The sequence below is a fragment of the Penicillium samsonianum genome (genome assembly GCF_028829775.1).
Source record: "Penicillium samsonianum strain IBT 33392 chromosome Unknown utg000007l_segment0_segment0, whole genome shotgun sequence".
In the NCBI taxonomy this organism is placed as follows: Eukaryota; Fungi; Ascomycota; class Eurotiomycetes; order Eurotiales; family Aspergillaceae; genus Penicillium; species Penicillium samsonianum.
Genome location: NW_026643265.1, coordinates 737367 through 756579, shown reverse-complemented (window position 1 = coordinate 756579; position 19213 = coordinate 737367). Strand labels below are relative to the sequence as shown.

Genomic DNA, 19213 nt, shown 5'->3' with positions numbered 1-19213 from the left:
TTTTTCTTACTATAACCTGATTAAACGACAAGATTCGATATATTTTACAAGCAAGGCTATAGAAAACAACTACTATGTTTCCTTCGACCCAATATAGTAAGCACAGTGTAACATCTCCCGCTTATGGGCATCCATATGAAAGTCATCCGTCCTCGTATAGGCCATAACAAAACACGTATCACCTGTGCTTCCTTTCACCGATATGGCTGGTGGGGTAACTCAGCAAAAGAGGCTTTCAGGCTCGATCCATGCACCTCCTTGGGTGGCGATAGTGGCCCATACTGGTTCTGCATAACCATCCAAGGCGGCATTGTTTCTGGCGGGGATATGGTTTTGTCACTCTTGTCATCGGATTTTCTTGTCTTGAGCCAAAGAAGAGCACCCAAAGCGCACAGTATCGGGACTCCAACACCGATTCCGATTCCGATTGCGATCTTTCCGGTCATGGTTAACTCGGATGTTTGTGGTGAAGCTGATTCCGGAAAAGATGATGACGATGAGGGGGAGGGTTTATTGGCCGTGCCTGGCATGTTCGTAGATGGAGATGTAGATGCGGATGTGGACAAAGACGCAGTGCTGGTAGTAGAGGTAGGCTTGGTGACATTGAAGTACGTAGAAACAAATCCACCTTTTTCATCTGGGTTGATCCAGAGAAAAAAGACATTGGAGTACGAAAGATCAAATCCGTACACTTGGACAACCCATGTGAAGTTGGTGACCTGATCAGTAGAATGTATTTTGGCTAGAAAACGTTAATCATCGCGCGTTGCAACCTTGAAAGTGAAACCAACAGAATATATTTCCCTGACTGGCGGCACCTGTCTCTACTAAGCTTTGCTGCCAGATAGAGACGTTGAACACATCAAGCGTGGTCTTCCATGAGACAAGCAGCTTGTCACCCAGTGTAAAGACAGGATTCACGCCACTGTTGGAGGCTGGGTTCGTGAAATAATTGTGATTGTCACTTCCGGTCACAAAGGAGGCGGCACCCGCGAGGAACAATATCAGAAATCCAACTTGACGCATGACGAAGCGAGCCTCAAACTCAAGTCCGGAAACCGAAATGGTGACTTGGGGATAGCGATTATAGTTGATATATGAGCCGCACGGTGGGCTAGAGGCTCGAGGCACATAGGAAAACACACGGCCCCGAGCGAGAGGGGTGGGCTATTTTGATGAGGCCAACATGCTTGTCTATTGACCTCGTAGCGTCGTTTGATTAGTTGCTTTTTAGGCGCCGTAGAGGCACTTAAAGTGAACCAGGTCGAACTTGCTGGCAGGGGTTAGTGCAGGAGAAGGATGAACGGTGCAACTAGGCCTCAGAAACTGCCGAGATAAGTTGATCTAACTGTATCTGTGATCGACTCAACTACGCTAAAGTGACAAGGGTGTGGTGTTGGGGAAATACGGGGGCAGAATCGGACACAACGCACCCAATTAGTCTACCCTTAGCAAGGATATATGTAAAGGCTATCATTGCAAATCGCCAATAATTGTGAGAACGATGCCCTGTGGAAGAAAACCCGAGCAGTGCTCTCCGTAGATATCTTCGTGAACACCATCCAAACTGCCTTAGGGTAGGGCAATCAGTTTTGGGCGCCAATTCCAAAGGGCCTAGTGATTGCGCCAGAATTAGCAGAATTAGCAGGAGCACACGTACTTTGTTCTCAGCTAGACGCTGGAGAGCGACGCCACCTCGTTACATCTAAACACGCTATTTCCTGATGTCCCTTGGGGAATTTCAGATTCCATCCTTTTCCACATGGAAGTTCACACATGGAGAAAGCATCCATGGATGCCCTAAGAATGATTACTATTTAGTGTAAGAGTGCAGAAAATTTATAATCCGTAGTCTAATACGTTACTATCTATAAAGTCCATTTCACCGCCATGTAGCAGTTTCTCTCTGTTAAGTCTAGGTTCTGCTCTTAGGACTATAAGCAGCCCCCTTTTCCATTGTGATCTCTCCAGGAATGACATCCAACACATCGACATCGCCCCATGTTGCATGAACGGTCCGTTCCCCCTTCAGGATACGGTTGATATTGAGCATTGTGCTATACATCACGCCCCAGCTGAAAAAGCCTTCTTCCCCACCGGTCTCATCGTGGATATCAGAAGACTTTGCTCTTGGTCCTGCCTGATGGAAGCCCCCGTGATAGATGGGTAAGGTGCAAAACACCGCAAATAACCATTACCGCACATGCGTCCGAGGGAGACATCAAACTGGGCTCCAATATCAATTTCTTCTGCAAGACCAGACGGGTTAACCGACAGGGCCGCGAGGATCCGTTGCGCACCACTGTAGCTCACGGCATAAAACATCGAGCAGACTGCGTCGCTTGCTGTGCACGCAAGTCGACTGTGGTTGAGTCTCTCGTACCCCTCGAATGCTGGAGGGTCGCGCCACTGGGGGAGAAAGTGATGCGGCATTGGGATAGTTGGGTCATTCGGCGTAAGGTAAAATGGCAAATCAGTTTTACATGACATGCCGCAGTGGCCTAACCATAGGATGTCCCAGTCGTCGCCGTACGGTGACTGAGTCGGGACTTTCCGGGTATCCTGGTGCTGGAGGGCTCGGACTGCGTGGGCGAAGCTCTCAAGCTGGACTTTGATTGATACATCCCAGTCAGAATCGTCTTCCATAATAATAGCACTCGCTAATCTCTCCTGGACAATTCTAGGGAATAATTAGTTGAAGTCGAATATTGTAGTTTCAACCACATACCGCTGGAGTCCGTTGACATGCGCCCGTCGGGCAGCGTACTCGGTCCGTTTATGGCCATGGTTCCAGTTCTAGAAAAGTCAGTCGTCGCGCGTATTGTGTAGCTTTAGAAAACATACGTATGGATAGGATTTAGCATCTACTTCATCCGGAGTCACACCGTCGATCCAGTCGACGTGGAAATTGCTGAGGGATGAGCCCAGAACGATATTGTCTCGCTTGTCAGGCCGGCTGACAAGGTTAATGGCGAAGACCTTTTGAACCTAAATAGTCATGAGCTGAAAGATCTCCAGGTGAAGCTTGAACTAGAACCATACCCCAAGGGTTTCGTTTTTGATGGCATCGAAGTTGTCCCAATCATGGTCCCTCCAGAGCTGTTGGGTGGGGGCGGTTGTGCTCGATCGTAGCTTAAAGAGGATGAAGGCAACCCCGAACAACACTAAAAGGACCTGTACAAAGCGTAATTTAGATGCAGAAAACACCATGCTCAGTTGTCATCGGGATAGAGACAGCAGAACGCGTTGGCAATCCTGAGCGTGCAGGAGGCGACCGTGCTTTCTTAATTTTCCCAGAGGCGCCGAAGGCGAATATGTGGGCTGGTCGCCGGCAGGGAAGGGTGAGCCTAGCCCCTATAGCATCGCGCCTTGCTAAAGCATGGTTGGCCGATATATTCGTTGGATCCCCACTGTGACGAACTTGTCTAGCGACATAAACCCGCTGGGATTTGAGGGCACATGATGGGCTCGAGTCATTTAGGCGACGCTGGCAGCAGCATTAGCTGGGCTTGAGTTGCTAATGGTTGGCGCGGCCAGAGGGCACCAATTTCACATGATATTCCACGCGCGGTAGCCTTATCGCAGGCCGCATCGGTCCAATGATCGCCCCCAAATTACCGCTGGGCCCGCTGTGCTCGCGGGATTGGAGACCCTGTTCATAGTGCCACGCTTCCTGATAATTTCTAGCAACCATCTCGTATGCCATTTATTCCACGATGCTGAACACATCCGACTCTATAGAAGAACGTATGGAATCAGCCACTGCTTCATACAATGAGAAAAAGATTAGGAAATTACCCATTTAGCACGCCAATTCGACATGCCTTACAAGCGGTTGCGCTCACAGACAGGAATGTTTCACTTCGTCCAAGAATATCCAAGAAATAGAAGTGATCTCGGGAGGAGCATCTACATGATCGTTTGTTCCATGGTTTTAGGTGCCATTATGCCACGAGACAAGAACAAAATAGGAAAGAAGGGGAACTTTTCATTCCGGGAAGGTGCGAATGTTGAGAGTATAAACCCCCCTCAATCCCCCCCCCAATATTTCTTCCTCTTCTCTAGAGCTCTTCTTCCTCCCCGGATGACATGGCTAGTGCCAACCTACACGCCGAAGATATTGGCCTCATTCAGCAGTCTTTCTATCAACTTGAGCCATACACCGCGACTGAGAGTGTTCGTCCGATGAATATCTATAACTTTGATGAAACTGCCTTTCGTATAATGAACGAATAGCGCAAGTTCCGATAGAGAAATCTGGCGAATGCGTCACCGCAAATGGCGATATACTACGGAGTACATCCGTACGTTATTCCAATAAGGTACCGTGAAGCCAACAGCCAACATCCCTAACGAATATCGAATCGCGATTCCCAAAACTGGGTGGGCAAACGATGAGCTTGGTCTATATTGGATTTCTTCGAGCAAAAATACTGGCAAGCGGGCAGGAGGGGAAGAACGCCTTCTCTCTTCTTCGATGGTCATGGTTCGCACATTAGCTTCGAGTGTCTCGACTTCTGCGCAAAGCACAATATTCTCTGCTTCTGTTTTTGTGCCTCATACAACCTACTATGTACTTTGCACAGCTGCTTGACTATAAGCCTTGTCTTGGTCTTACGCAGGTATTTAGTTCCTGGACAATTCTTTTTATTACTTCAATAACGTGTTATGTTATTCATTCTTCCCTTGTAGAGGGTAGACTTTGTAGGCCAACTGTAGATCGTCCTGTTGTATAGAGACTCTACCTAGCTAGTCTGTACTCTGTACTTACTAGATGCAAACCCGACGCAAACCGAATTCCCCCGAAACTCGCATCAAGCCATCACCGGCGCCAAACGGGATCCGATTTCGCATGCGGCAATGCCAATGCCGAAAATAAAAGAGACCCAAGGCCAAAAGCGAGAATTCAACTTAACGGAAGACTCGCCAGAGCCAATCCTTGATCCCCCGGAAAAGCAAGTCAAATCAATCAAGATGAAATGGTTCGTTAACTGTCAATTACTCTCGGCTGGTTCGACAGGGATCCCGGGCAAGCCACATGCTTCATAGTTCGGGGATTTTTTTTTCAAGTTGGCTTTCGCCACCCACAAACAGATATTTCCCGTTTGTTTTCATTGCCGGGGCATTATTGGCACATATTGCGTTCTTTAGGCCCGGGCCGGGATCTCGAATCTCACATTCCAGGCAGTCAGATACAATAACGAGCACCCATGAATTGACGTGCCATCTTTGCCTCTGCCATATGAGACCTTGGCCCCCCGTATTCCAAGACAATGGCAATAATAGCCCTGCTTAGCATGCCACATACATACACCGTAGTTACATAATACTTGCATATTAATCCCTACAATACAGAGTACAATCCTAGTCGCAACCCCCACCCTCTCCCCACCGTCTCCCTTCAAATTCTGCAAATCTGCAATTTCAATTGCAATATGCCATCCAACCGTGGTCGCCAAATCCTATTCCGGGGAGATCTTCGGTCGAGTGGAGCAGAGGGGACTGGACGAAGTGGAATACAGTCCGAAGTATGGATACCAACCAAATTCCCGAGCTCGTACCGTTGCTGCGACAGGGTCTGGCTCCCCTCTCGGGAAGAGGACGGTTGGGTCTGAAATACACAGGTACTGGGGGAGATGTAGTCAGAGCTCTAGGCGCATTTTGATTGCATTTTGATTGCCTGTGGGAATAGTCAGCACCCTGATCGGGTTCTCGGTATCGATTATGCACGTCCTGTTGGACATTTCAAGGTTGTTCCGGGTGCGTGCCCTGTGCCCTGCATTTTGTGTCGGGGCTGGTTAGGGCTGGGAAGAGGGGTTGAGTACGGAGTACTGGATACGAATTACAGTGAGACAGATGAGACCTTGAAAATGAGGAGTCTAGATTCCAAGGCTCATCAAGCAGACACAGTTGTTAACATAGTATGTTGGACGGAGTACTCCGGATATTCACACAATAGAAATCTAAGAGATCGGCACTATTCTCCCACTAAAAAACTAAAAAAACGGCTTGAAAACTCAGACCAAGTCCAGACCGTTGGGAGTGGGGAGGATTGAATTACCTGTATAATAATAGCATACAAGTAAAATATGCCCCGATCCCAGCTGGATTGGCTTATAGGTCGTCTTTGTCTCACGCATTGTCCAATTACATCGGTATTGACCCTCTCGGGGCCCGATACAATACACACATGTCAGACTGCGAAAAGGCAGCCTGCAGAATTCTGACCAGTCCTCCCCTGGGTGCATTGCGACCGTGTACATTGGAACACACATCATTTGCAAGGCGACTAAAGAGCAAGATGTGATGAGATCTCAGTAATGATATGAAATAAAAAAACGGATCTGGTATCCCCCCCAAGAAAGAACCTTCCAAGGTTGGAAAAGAAAGAAAATATTTGCTGTCTCTGATAGGCCAACTGATCAGGTACCCGAGGCAAAATATGTGGGTCGTGAGATCCCAGTAAGCAGTAGGATCGGCTGAAGCAGCCGTCAGTTTATCCCCAGAAGAGATTAGGGCCAGGAGAAAAATGGCCTGTGTGGCGCACAAACCCCTGGTCTGTTTTTTCTGTTCCAATGAGAATCTACCGGGGCATCCGGCTCGGGTACCTGGAAGTTGTGATTATGACATTCCCGTCCTCTGTCCTCCGTGTATGTGTTCTATGTAGGATATTAGTACAATATAGCGTAATGAATGAAAGGAATTGAGTTGGCACGGATCGTGGCTTGATTTGGACCATGGGTTTGGTGGGTGAGTGGGTACTGGTATCCTTTGAAGTGGGCCATTTTCCTCTTGTGTGCCTTACCTTCGGTATTTTATAAAGTCGAGACCCTTCCCATTCTCTTTCTTCCTGTACATTCCTTCCTTCTTGCTCACTTTCCTTTCGAGAGCCCAATCTTCCTGCTGTGCAGTTGATCAATCCTTTAAACAACATCACACACACACTCTCTCAGTCTATTCCCGATTCATTCGCAATGGCTCCTATCACCAAGACTCTAGCCCTTGCTGGCGCTTTCTTCGCCTTGACTGGCTACTCTGCCCCCGTCGCTAAACGCGCCGTCGTTTGGGAGACCGTCACTGATATCGTCTGGACCACCGTCGATGTCACCACCACCGTCTACCCCCAGGCCACTCACACTGCTACTGTCGTCCCTATGGTCGCCAACGCCGTCCCTACCACCACCGCTGCTCCCGCTGTTGAAGCCCCTATCAAGGAGCAGGAGAAGGCTGCGCCCACCACCACCTCCAGCACTACCACTACCGCTGCCGCTGTCCCTACTGTTGAGGCTCCTGTTAAGAAACAGGAGGCTGCGCCAACAACCACCACTGCCGCTCCCGCTCCCACCGTGGAGGCCGAGACCTCCGCTCCCGCTCCCGTCGTAGAGGCTGCGACCTCTTCCGTCGCTGCCCCTGCTGCCACCCCTGCCGCCAACACCGAGTCCACTATCAAGAGCGCCCGCACCGGCCTCTGCTCCGAGGGCTCCCCTTGCGATGGTGAGATCACCTTCTACGACACCGCCACCACCACCACCAACCCCAGCTCCTGTGGCACTACCAATGACGGTACCGTTGAGAACGTTCTCGCACTTCCCCACGGTATCATGGCCGACAGTGACTGCGGCAAGACCGTCACCATCACATACAATGGCCAGACCGCCACCGGTATTGTGGTCGACAAGTGCATGGGTTGCGACAACGGCTCCGTCGATCTGTCTCGTCACCTCTTCGGCCAGCTGGCCCCCATGGACAAGGGCCGTGTCGATGGTGCGAAGTGGTACATCCACTAAACGCTGCGTCGACCGCGCGTTGGTGTTGATGGCCATGATTATGAATATGAACAATGGACACATCTCTGGTAGATTGCGCGAGTGGATATGGTCTTGACGACTCTTCCCTCTTTTTTCCCCTTCTTTTCACTTTCCTGTGACCTTTTTCCCTTCTTTCCTGGTCTCTCCGAGAACCCAATCTTTCATCTCTCAGAGAGACCAGGCCTTTTTTTTAAACCTTTCATCCACTCTCTTGACTCTGGATTTTTTTACCATTTCGCGCGTCCCTAGCGGATCGCATTCACATTTTACCCATTTTTCATGTTCATAGAATTTTCTTCTCTTCGGAGTCTTCTTATGCAATACCACCCTTTGATGGACCCCATTCGGCCATAAAACATATGCTTACGATCCCTGCGCGCATGCTGGCAAGTCATGGACGGTTTGATTCTCTTGACGAGACCTCGAACATGCACATGCGACAGGGCAATGATGATTACGATGATCATGCTCGTGAAACCAAAAAAACAAACAAACAAAATAAGGCATATTGCAGGAGACGGATCATTGAATGAAACCCAATTCGTTTGACTCGTGTTTGTTTGTTCCAATAGTCTCTCGAGTATTCGTCGTAGTATTCAGGTATTATTTTTCGAGAAATGTTTTGTTTGTACGAGACCTCTGTACGGAGTAATTGTGACTAAGCACTCACCTACACCCTTTCCCGGTGTAGGTGAGCCCACACCTATTAACAAACCCATACCTGTTAACAAAAAAATCAACATTTCAATTTTAAACCTATTTTTTACCATCAAAACCATGCCGAATTCCTCCGAAAAAGAAGAGATTCTTCTCTCAAATGCCCTCGAATCCTATAAATCAGGCCAATTTACTAGTATTCAGGCCGCAGCCTCTCATTTTGGCGTCTCAAAGTGGAAGCTTCGAAACCGAAAGGACGGTAGAACAAATGGAAAAGGCCGTGCAGCTACCAAAAAGGCCCTAAATTCCTCACAAGAGGCCTCTCTTATTCGCTGGATTGAGCACCTTAATTCAGTATATACACCGCCAACTGCTATCGATATTGAGGGTGCTGCGAATCGTCTTTTACAACATTGTGGTTCCGACCGGCAGGTTGGCAAAATGTACGGCTATCAATTCATTCAACGCCTACCACCCCATATTACTCTACGCACACAAAAACCAATGGAAAAAGCAAGGATTGAAGCTGAATTACATAGTGATTTAGTTCATTGGTACCAGGTTTTTGGCCAGTTTCTTAAAAAGAATAAAATCCAGGCCCATGAACTATACAACTGGGATGAGACTGGCTTTCAGCTTGGTATTGGAACCAAGGAAAATGTTGCTTCCACCCGTAAATATGAGACTATTGCGACCGGTGGAATAGGCCAGAATATTACCGGCATTGAATGCATCTCTGCCGATGGCTGGGTTATGCATCCATGGTTTTTAATGCGTGGTTCCGAACAAATGGAAGATTGGTTCGATGGCGATGATGATCCTACCAACTATAGGGTTATTAAACCAACTGCTAAAGGCTGGACGGATGATAAAACTGCTATTCAATGGCTATTAGATTTCCATTATGCCACTAAAAAGCGAGTCGCTAAAGGCAGACCTAGGATTTTGGTTATGGATAATCATGGGTCTCATGGAACCCCGGAATTCGAACATATTTGCCAAAGCTTCAACATTATACCTTGGTGGTTTATACCAAAGTTAACACATCGATGCCAGCCTCTTGATGGCAAGCCATTCTCAGTTCTTAAACAAAAATTCCGAAAAAAGAACAATGAGATTGTACGATGGGGTGGAGATGTTGATGATAAACGACATTTTCTTCGAATGATCAAAACAGTTCGCAAAGACACCTTTAAGGCACAGACTATTAAATCATCATTTCGAGATACAGGTCTTTGGCCTTATGATTTACATATTGTTTGTGATCAAATTGATCCTGGCTGGGAAGATGAACCAGTCCTTGAGATATATGGTCATACGCCGTCACCAGACCGTGAATTTCCCAGTTCGGCAACGAATTCGCCGCCTAATTCAGATCAAAGATTCTCAAAGGTTGAGAATAAGGTTCAATTGATACTCGAGAACGATGAACCAGACCTTCCAAAGCTTCAAAAGCATATAGACCGTGCAATTCGTGGTGGTAAGCAGGCTATCCAAGACCTAGCACTTGCAAAACAAACGATAAAAAGGATGCAAAGCCACAAAATTCCTATCAAAAAATCTAAGCGCATGGTAAAAGGTGCTGCTAAGAGTCCATTATCATCAATTGCAGGCAATTCGAAGGTGTATCGGCGATGTACGAAGGAATCTAAATTGGATATTCGGCATGAGGCTGGGAACGCAAGGATTCGAGACTACTGGCATCGCGCGAATCAGGCTCTCAAAGAAAAAGAAGAGGCATCAGGGGATAGAGATTATCTTGATGTTAATAGTGAGCTATTTAGATATGTAGATCCAGATGGTATGGTGGCTGAAAAATAGGTTTAAAATTGAAATGTTGATTTTTTTGTTAACAGGTATGGGTTTGTTAATAGGTGTGGGCTCACCTACACCGGGAAAGGGTGTAGGTGAGTGCTTAGTCACAATTAGTGTTGCCCCTTTCCACTTTAGAGACTCCTCCAAGTCGGCCCAAAACGGAAAATGAACTACAGCAACGCAAGGCTAGTGGCTATATTGGCCCATGCTAAGACAACTGCGCCTCACTGCGATGCTCAATTGCGGGTTTCTCTTTCCAGCCAAGTCAGGCTGTGCATATAGAGTTCTCTTGAGATATTGTCTTAATTTTAGGTCTACTGAGAACAAATGCTCCGGCGATCTTCATGTCTTGCCTATCTATAATCTAGCCCTAAACCCCATCATATCAACGACCAACAGTCATATAATCCAGCTCAATCGAACACCACGCCGTTCCTCAGCGTTCCAATTCCATCAATAAAAACATCCATCTGCGTTCCAGGGACAAGATACTTAGGCGGCGAAAGACCAGCGCCGACACCTAAGAAACCGAGTCAGCTTCAACCAATTCCAACCCAAAGAAACAAGAACAAAAAGAGATAAAACTCACCCCCAGGCGTCCCCGTCATAATAACACTTCCCTTCTGCAACGTCGTACCCTGCGAAAGATACGACACCAAATACGCGCAATCAAATAAAAGATCCGCGACATACTCCTCCTGCCTAACCTCCCCATCAACAATCGTCTTTAGCAGCAGCTTACTAGGATCAGGGATCTCGCTCGCAGCAACAAGACACGGTCCCAGCGGCGCAAAAGTATCAAATCCCTTCGAGAATCCCCATTGTGGGACACGTCCCGCGAGAGCCGGGTCGCGCTGCAGCTTGCGCGCGGATATATCGTTACCGACTGTGTAGGCAGCTACGTAGGAAAGGGCCGTCTCTGGGGAGACGTTCTTGGCGTCGCGGCCAATGACAAGGCACTATGGGCGTTTGTTAGTATACTGATATTACCCAGGACAGGGTGTTTGTAACCAGGGGACTTGGACTTGTCTTACTAGTTCACCTTCATAATCTGCCTGAGAATCCTGCGCAATCTGCGGGATTGCTACTGGGGCGCCGTGGTCGTGGATTGTGGTATTTGGCTTGAAAAAGATGAATGGGAATGGGGGTGGAGTGCGCCCGGCTTCTTTGACTATAGACACGGTGGATATATGTATAAGTAACTGGTCTTGTGTCCAGGTGGAGTATTCATTCTAGTAAGACTAGTAATACCTACCATGCTTTGCATAGTTTAATCCGACACAACGCAGAATAGGAACATCTGCCTGCGCCAATGGGCCCAGGATGGTCTTCACGGAGACGATTTCGTCGGTAACGCGTGTTTTGCCCGTGGTATCGTACAGGTCGTCGCCTTCAATCACACGTGCTTGCAGTTTGTCAGACTCGGTTATAAAGCCTAGGTCTGTTGTTGGGGTGAGGAGGATTGGCTCGCCGCGCAGGGTGCGGCCGTCTGTCGCGGTGAAGCGGATTAGGCGTTTCCACGGGAGAGACATGTTTTCAGATTCTTTGTTCTTGGTCTTAGGTTTGTCTTAACTAGAATTGGCTAATAGAGGGGCATTCATTCCTGGTGTTGGGGGGTTTATATGGCTCTTTACTGTTGTCGTGACGGGGATAGAGCGGGTATACCGGGTTTGTCGGGTGCAGTTCCGGGATGGGGTATAGTAGCTAACCGAACGAGAAATGAGAGGATGCGCGCGGAAACTAGGGTATGAATGGGTAGTACGACGAAATATTACGACTATCATGATCTTTTGGGTCGATGTGCGAACTAGTGTTCTTCTGGGAATCGAATGTCTACAGTGACTAGAGTCATATTGATGAACAGAAGCAAAGGGGAGCATTATAGATCCAACACTGCTGTACACAGAGGCTGTACAGAGAGAGCAAAGATAGAGTGGAACGAGGTATACCCTAAATATGAGGTATCATAATACATAGTCATCAAAAAAGGGAGTAGTATATTTTCTATGGATACAGCTTCTATAATTCTGATGTCGTCCAAGCTCGATCAATCTCTTGCTCGGCATCATATCCATAGCACCACATCTGAGTCGCTGGATCACTCCACTGGTTAGGACTGTGACTGAAAGGCAAACCCAAAGTCTCGGGCTTCATAGCTTCATCACGGGCTTCCTGAAGCGGCCCATCGGCGAAATGCCACAGCTTTCCATTCAGAAGACTCGCCTCCTGCATCATTCCAGCTCGCTCGATGCGGACCTGCTCGAAAATACTCAATGCTTTGGGGATGTCTACGGCATTTTCGATTTTGGACAGAGATCGTGCTAGTGCTGCGCCGTCTTCGACTGCCATCGCCGCGCCTGTGCGGGTTTAGTGACTATTATCAATATGAATTGTGCTCTTGCACTTACCCTGTGACATGTAAGGCAGCATTGCATGTGCTGCATCTCCTAGCATCAACACCTTGCCATTCGCCCAACGAGATGAGGGGACTCCACTGATCAGTGGCCATTTGATGGTTTGTTCGATGAGTCCGATAATCTTCCCAAGACTGGAAGCATATTAATAAGAAGACAATGTCAAGTAAGTTTATAGGCTCATACCGGCTGTCCCATCCTTGGAACTCGCGTCTCATATCAATGAGAGTATTTTCTTGATCCCAGGTTGAAGGATCGCTGTCATCTGGATGCGAAAGAACCATGTTGAAAGACTTACCAGCTCCGATGGTGTATGTCATTACGTGCCGTTGATCACCAATCCTAGCAAAAAGGTCAGTTGGGTTCCGAAGATCCTTTCATACTTGCGCTAACCAGATATTAAGAGCTGGCTTTTCTAACAGCCAAGAAAGCTCCGGATCTTCCTTGATGCGCTCCACGTCCACGGTAGCCCGGTAAGCTGCGAATCCGGTCTTATTGAATGAGGGCTTGCCGCTCTGGCCGAGAGTTCCACGAGCAACCGACTTGACACCTATAAAATATTAGCGTCGGTCATATATATCTCAAGAGTACGGGAATATATATACCGTCTGCGGCAACGACCAAATCGGCAAAAGCAGTTTCACCATTCACAAGAACAATGCTTGGTCCCTTGACATTATATCCCACAACCCGCGAAGCAACCTTGACTGTGACACCCAGATCCAGGGCGCGTTTATGCAGCGCAGAATGGAAGTTTGCGCGGTGGATCACATAGTACGGCGCGCCGAACTGTTTCTGGAAGTTCGGGATGAGCCGTGTAAGCCCGATGACACCTCCTGATTGCCAGCGTCGGAAAGAAATGCACTCGGGCTCGGTCACATACTCTTTTAGGTATGGGTCCAGACCGAGTCTGCTCAGGAGGCGAGTTGAGTTGGATGGGATTTGGATACCAGCACCGACCTGAGGCAGGTGATTAGCCTTGACGAACTTCAATGCAGGGAATTTATTACTTCTCCAAGCTCCCGTGCTTGCTCGTAAATAGTCACTGTGTGGCCGGAACTTGCGAGCGCGATGGCTGTTGCTAGTCCGCCGAGTCCGGCGCCGACGACGATAATGTTTAGGCGGACCTGTGCAGGGATGGTTTCTTCACATGTCAATGGATCGTTTAAGAACTCGAGGCAATTGCTCGGATATGTTGGGGTCTATTGATTCATTAAGTATGAGAATCTGACACTGCCGTTTCGGGATGAGAAATTCACCTTCAAGGAAGCCCGAGAAACATGGCCGTTGGCCTGACCATTGCACACCATTTTGTTTACTGTCATTTTTTCTATTTCAAAGAGAAATAATTGAAGCGCCTGAACAGCGCATATCGTCGGATCCCCGCCTTTATGACCCCACGGCTGGGAACGCACCGGGGAAGACTACCCGATCTTACCCCGGACCTTAGCAAGAGCCGACGATCCTACGAAAGTGTTCAAGATATATCTTAGCGATCATTTCTCTGTAGAATGTAGACAATACAATCTAAAGGTCCTTCGCATTACCAGAACAACTCCAAAAATGACTTCAACTCAAGTGGAAAGTGTCATCGACACAGAGGAGCAGCTTCTCGCTGACCTCGAAGCGAGCAAGACTCTCCCTCTGTGGAAGCAAATGGCTCGTTTGAATCCCCCAGCACCAAACCCAACAACAGTTCCAAATGTCTGGAAGTACAGCGCCATCAGACCTAACTTGGAACGCGCTGGAAAGCTCGTCCCAGCATCCCAGGCTGAGCGCCGGGTGCTGATGCTCACCAACCCAGCTCGGGGTATGTACAAAGCTATCCTTTGACCTTTTACTATGTACTGCGTATAACGGTTTCTGACATTCTATCAAAGATGCCCCCTTCACTACCGACACCCTCTACGCTGGTCTGCAGCTCGTGATGCCCAACGAGACCGCGCGCGCTCACCGACACACGGCCTTTGCCATGCGCTTCATTATCGAAGGCCAGGGTGGTTTCACTGCTGTCCATGGCCGGCGCATTACGATGCAGCGCGGGGACGTCATTCTCACCCCGACCTGGAACTACCATGACCACGGCAAAGATGGTTCTGGACCTATGGTCTGGTTGGATGGGTTGGATTTGCCCAACTTCAGACACTTCCCTGTGCACTTTGTAGAGCACTTCGATAAGCCCCGTTATCCTGCGGAGAATGTTGATAGTACCACTTCGCCGTTGGTTTTCCCGTGGGTTACCATGAAGGCGCAGTTGGATGGGATTGCTGGAGATTGGGTCACTAAGAGATACCTGAAGGAGGATGGACGTGAGGGTATGTGTTCCTTCTTTTATTGTTTGACTCGGTGGATGAAAAGATGGCTAATGGTTTTCATAGTGAGTCGCGTCCTTGGAGGATGTGCTGAGCGCATTTCCGCATCAAAGGTTTCGCCTTCCCGGCGCGAGACTACGTCCGCTGTCTATCATGTCATCACTGGCAAAGGACGCTCGGCTATTGGTGACAAGGAATATACCTGGGAGCAGGGTGATACCTTCTGTGTTCCGGCGTGGTACAGATACCAGCACTTTGCGGATGCTGAAGAACCGGTTTATCTGTATCGGTTTGATGATAAGCCCATGATTGATGCATTGGGATTCTATCGCTCAGAGAATATGGATGTTGAGTCCCTTGTGGACGAGTGAAGCCTTTAGTATAACGTGATTAGATACGCCGGGTTAACGTATCTTGGGAAGGTCGATCAAGTGATAGAATGTAACACAACTCCACCTGAATATGGAATTTCACAATGAGAAACATGTGTCGAAGATACATTAGACACAGCTCTGTAAAACTGTAAAACGGTGTTCATTGACTTCGTAAGATCGTCTGCCCGTCGGGTGACAAAAAGCCACCCTAAACAAGTACCGGGAGTATCATAATCTATTAAACATCTAAACAGCAGCCTCCCGCAATCCACACATCAAGCCAGCATGTGCGGCTTATCACTTCTGACAATATACACTTCTCCAGCGAGAACTGCACATCCAACCACCATGGAGATAGCAATGATGGGAAGGTTCACACGGGCAAATTCCAGACTGCCGACACGGATGTGCTTTCTCGCCAAGATATCCCGCCACAGCAACCCAGCCAGCGAAGCACTAAACGCAGTGCTGAATGCGCCATAATTGACTCCGAGTGCCATGCTGTAGACAGTGGCCCACCATGTGCGATCGCTGATGGGAATTCCGCTGGCTTCATGTATTTTTGCCCATGCTTGGATAACGCGCGAGAGGAGAATCGTGGTGCCAATATTTGTGCCAGCAAACTAATTATCAGAAGAAAACAAGTTAGCGGGTTCGAAATGAGAGAGAAAAGTGGTCAGCCCATTGGTCAATACTCACATTGCAAAGAATCACAGATAGGAATCCCATTCCACCGATACTGCCTATTGTCCCGGTCTTTTCTACCCAGTGGTCCCATCCGTATGCGAAAACCGGCACCCAACCCTTAGTGACAAGCGCCTGCACCAGGATAAACATCGTAAAAGCGAAGGGTACTAGTGCGAAAGGCATGTGGGATACGACGACCGTCACGGTGGGGAATGTCTCCTGTGACCAGCGATAGGCATTACCAGCGAGCGACGCCAACGTGCGTGGGCCGTTGTCCTGATGATATGGATATCCCGGCTTCTCCTCATCTATCGTCGTGTCGGTTATTTGTCTCAAGTCCAGTGCCTCGGGAGAAGTTGCGCGAGCTAGTTGTTTGCTGTCAATCGTAAGACCGCCTGGTGGCTGTAGTTCCGGGAACTTTTCCTTGTCAACGAGGACAGAGGCTGACAATGGAGTTCCGCATTCCGAATAGGGGTTCTTTGAGGCGATATCACTATCGGTGCTCTTAAGCGAGATTTTGTCATCGGTGTGCTCACTGCGGTCGCGCAGACCTGAAGCATCATATTGCTCAGACTGGTCCGATCCCAAAGTCTCTGGATTCATGTTTTCTGGCAGTGCTTGCTGCTCCTCTCGTTTGCGCATTTCTCGCTCTGCCTGTGCCTCCTCGACCTCCTGTCGACCCTTCGCGGCAATCTCACGGGTGTCATGGCGATGGAGCCAACCAAATGCCAGATCCCAACAGAACATAACGAAAGCAGCGGGCAATGTGACCCAGAAAACGTGATTCTCTTTACCTGATGCATTGATTGCCAGGAGGGTGATAAGCGTAGCGGCCATAATGAGCCCCCCGAAAGATGCACCCTTTTTGTCTAAGAATGGGTTCATGATCTCTTCTAGTGAAAGTTGCTTTCCCTCCTTATCGTCGGATTCCTCTTTCTCTTCGGCGGTTCCTCTGGCATGAGGGATGTTGGGGTTCACGGGTGCTTTTTTCTTTTGATCCTCAGATAGCTCATGCATTGTGATGGAGAGAGGGATGAGGGATTCGTCGGCGAAAATGATATATAGCAGGAACGGGAAAAGGACGATTGCCGTCACAACCACGGGAACGATCATGTTGGCTGTGTAGACAATGAACTTGATCTTGAAGGCGCCAGCAAGGACCAGGTTGGTGGGGTTGGAGGAGACAAGAATCGCGGAGGCGATGTTGGCTATGGCAAACTGGCTGTGGATCCAGGCTCTGGGGTGAACGATATTGCTTGATACACGGGTCATGTATGCGAGGAACGCTGTACCGGACAAGATGATTGGGTCGTTCCCGATGAAGCTGCCTAACCCGAAAAAGAAGACAAATAGGTAAAAGAACAGTCGGTGGCCGACCTTGCCTGCCCTTTGAAGAACCTTGAAGGCCAGGTATCTGATGAGGCCAGAGGCGTCAATCGAGATCGCAATGTAGGCGAGTGTGAGGAAGAAGACCATGATATCAATGGGATTAATGTTGTCTGCCCCGACAATTCCATCATGTACCTCTTTTCGGCCAATAGCCAAAATAGCGAGAAGGAAGAGGTCCGCTACTAAAGGTGCCGTGATAAAGTTCAATGGAAAGCGAAATTTCACAAAAAAGGGTTGCTTGTCATTGGATCGAGAGCGAGTTCGGTGAGGTATTATGCGCATGGCACTCAATAGGTCCAGAAACCCGTTCGTGAGCCATCGAGGTAGGTATAGAGGGATATGAAATGGGAAAAGGACAATGATATCTGCACCGCAAATCAGTAAAAGTAAGTCTCAATCTCACATTGTAGGCATAGCCACACTTACTAGTTATAACAAAAATAATTAAGGTAATGATTGATCGCCAACTCTTGATTTTCGATGTGTCAAGTTCGTCGTCCATTTTGAATGTTTTTTCTCTTGCTGAGGTTCACTTCAAGAACATGCACTGGGTAATAGCTGTGGTCGTCAGGCACCAAGTCAGCCTCTCTATCGTGCTTCAGCCGCAGTCAGGCATGGTGACAAAATACCGGAATGCGGAACAAGATAAATTTGCAGAAAAAGATCCAACTCTTGTTTTTATCGCAGACGCATTTCTCTTGCGCGAAAATCCCGCGACAAATATGGTGATCTTAGTGTTGATCAAAAATCCAGAGAAATTCCGCCTGCGTGTTGTTCTCTTATCACCTATGCTTGAATGCCGGGGAAATCAAGAAATCGTCAAGTATGTGGGGAAATCGAGTAGACTGCCCCTCATAACCACATAGACAAGGTCAAATGATTGTGACCAGGCCGGGGAGAGAGGTGGGAGCGCAGCTGCTAATGAAGGCCCTCTCAAGCTCTGCAAGGCTGTGGAATATGTCCGTGTTGGAAGTGGATTTCTGGATCAAGGATGGGCTTCTATTAAAGTTGAACTAGAAGCCAGGCGAAGTAAATCAGTTTCTTCGACGCTAATGCAGCGTTGCGACAGCGAGAGCTGGGATAGGATTGAGAGAAATTTTCGCCTAAATGTCTTGAGGGTCTGAGCCTCAACAGGAAGATCAATCAAAAAAGAGTAAGACATGCACGGGAAACAAGTGACATTCTGATTAGCTTGTGTTTAGCTCTTGACAAGAAATGCCAATAATAAGAGTCGAGACTATTGGAATTGGCGAAACTTGGAAACCCCGCAGTTCTGCCACTTTAGGAAGTCGACCGTTTAATGTTGGCTTTTACTGTTGGGCGACCCATGGTTCGGTCAATATCCGTCCCCAGCCATTTTGTGTTCTCATAACTTTGGGTTGAATCGTTAAATATTTCATACTTCTCCTACTTCTCCTACTTCATAGCTCCGACTGCTCCTTAGAACATTAATTAATTGCCCTGCAGACACAGCCACTGCGCGATATGTACAACAGGGCCTAACTTGCCAATCAGCGGGAGCTGGTATTGCCCCATCTCGTATTCACGCCCGGGTTGCTGCGCCCGCCCAAATCAACATCACGGGGACACTTGTCGTTCTGAGTGTTAGAGCTTAACGATACAGGCTTTTCCTGGGGTTATCCAATCCTAGCTAGACCGAGGCTCTAAAATCCGAGATGAGGCTGTTGCTGACGAAATAACTCGCAGCCCAGGTGCGTGCCCTATTCGCTTTGTTGATCATGGTCAATCTGCGGAGT

At 48.3% G+C, this 19213-nt stretch overlaps 7 protein-coding genes across 7 annotated transcripts; 2 read left to right on the top strand and 5 right to left on the bottom strand.

The window, feature by feature from the left end:
* Positions 1 to 159: 159 nt before the first annotated feature.
* N7471_011100 (uncharacterized protein) lies at positions 160 to 1106 on the bottom strand. Its single transcript, XM_057283819.1, has 2 exons — positions 792 to 1106; positions 160 to 742 (listed from the first exon to the last, which is right to left on the bottom strand). Exons 1-2 carry the CDS (start codon positions 1024 to 1026, stop codon positions 195 to 197), a joined length of 783 nt encoding a protein of 260 aa, XP_057130085.1. The 5' UTR covers positions 1027 to 1106; the 3' UTR covers positions 160 to 194.
* An 809-nt stretch (positions 1107 to 1915) lies between these two features.
* Positions 1916 to 3505, bottom strand: N7471_011099 (Glycosyl transferase family 25; the record flags this gene model as incomplete). The annotated part of the gene is made up of 5 exons (XM_057283818.1): positions 3043 to 3505; positions 2845 to 2988; positions 2729 to 2796; positions 2193 to 2680; positions 1916 to 2136 (listed from the first exon to the last, which is right to left on the bottom strand). The coding sequence occupies exons 1-5, from the start codon at positions 3208 to 3210 to the stop codon at positions 1916 to 1918; spliced, it is 1089 nt and encodes a 362-aa protein (XP_057130084.1). The 5' UTR covers positions 3211 to 3505.
* Positions 3506 to 6974: 3469 nt separating this feature from the next.
* Positions 6975 to 7787, top strand: N7471_011098 (RlpA-like double-psi beta-barrel domain-containing protein; the record flags this gene model as incomplete). The annotated part of the gene is made up of 1 exon (XM_057283817.1): positions 6975 to 7787. The coding sequence occupies one exon, from the start codon at positions 6975 to 6977 to the stop codon at positions 7785 to 7787; it is 813 nt and encodes a 270-aa protein (XP_057130083.1).
* Positions 7788 to 10693: 2906 nt separating this feature from the next.
* Positions 10694 to 11812, bottom strand: N7471_011097 (fumarylacetoacetate hydrolase family protein; the record flags this gene model as incomplete). Its single annotated transcript, XM_057283816.1, has 4 exons — positions 10694 to 10800; positions 10870 to 11239; positions 11315 to 11451; positions 11536 to 11812. 4 exons carry the CDS (start codon positions 11810 to 11812, stop codon positions 10694 to 10696), a joined length of 891 nt encoding a protein of 296 aa, XP_057130082.1.
* A 487-nt stretch (positions 11813 to 12299) lies between these two features.
* N7471_011096 (uncharacterized protein) lies at positions 12300 to 14004 on the bottom strand (the record flags this gene model as incomplete). Its single annotated transcript, XM_057283815.1, has 7 exons — positions 12300 to 12637; positions 12689 to 12828; positions 12881 to 13036; positions 13088 to 13244; positions 13300 to 13654; positions 13705 to 13896; positions 13927 to 14004. 7 exons carry the CDS (start codon positions 14002 to 14004, stop codon positions 12300 to 12302), a joined length of 1416 nt encoding a protein of 471 aa, XP_057130081.1.
* A 253-nt stretch (positions 14005 to 14257) lies between these two features.
* On the top strand, positions 14258 to 15377 carry N7471_011095 (cupin domain-containing protein; the record flags this gene model as incomplete). The annotated part of the gene is made up of 3 exons (XM_057283814.1): positions 14258 to 14504; positions 14575 to 15009; positions 15073 to 15377. The coding sequence occupies 3 exons, from the start codon at positions 14258 to 14260 to the stop codon at positions 15375 to 15377; spliced, it is 987 nt and encodes a 328-aa protein (XP_057130080.1).
* A 145-nt stretch (positions 15378 to 15522) lies between these two features.
* Positions 15523 to 18708, bottom strand: N7471_011094 (putative arsenite efflux transporter ArsB-like). Its single transcript, XM_057283813.1, has 4 exons — positions 18086 to 18708; positions 17883 to 18014; positions 16080 to 17821; positions 15523 to 16003 (listed from the first exon to the last, which is right to left on the bottom strand). The coding sequence occupies exons 2-4, from the start codon at positions 17956 to 17958 to the stop codon at positions 15656 to 15658; spliced, it is 2166 nt and encodes a 721-aa protein (XP_057130079.1). The 5' UTR covers positions 17959 to 18014; positions 18086 to 18708; the 3' UTR covers positions 15523 to 15655.
* Positions 18709 to 19213: the final 505 nt, after the last annotated feature.

Coding starts and splice junctions, on each gene's coding strand:
- N7471_011100 (XM_057283819.1), bottom strand. CDS start 1,026: ATGCGTCAAGTTGGATTTCTGATATTGTTCCTCGCGGGTGCCGCCTCC. Junction 743..791: donor CAGTCAGGGAAATATATTCT/GTTGGTTTCACT, acceptor AACGTTTTCTAG/CCAAAATACATTCTACTGAT.
- N7471_011094 (XM_057283813.1), bottom strand. CDS start 17,958: ATGGACGACGAACTTGACACATCGAAAATCAAGAGTTGGCGATCAATC. Junction 17,822..17,882: donor AATTATTTTTGTTATAACTA/GTAAGTGTGGCT, acceptor TTTGCGGTGCAG/ATATCATTGTCCTTTTCCCA. Junction 16,004..16,079: donor TATCTGTGATTCTTTGCAAT/GTGAGTATTGAC, acceptor TCTGATAATTAG/TTTGCTGGCACAAATATTGG.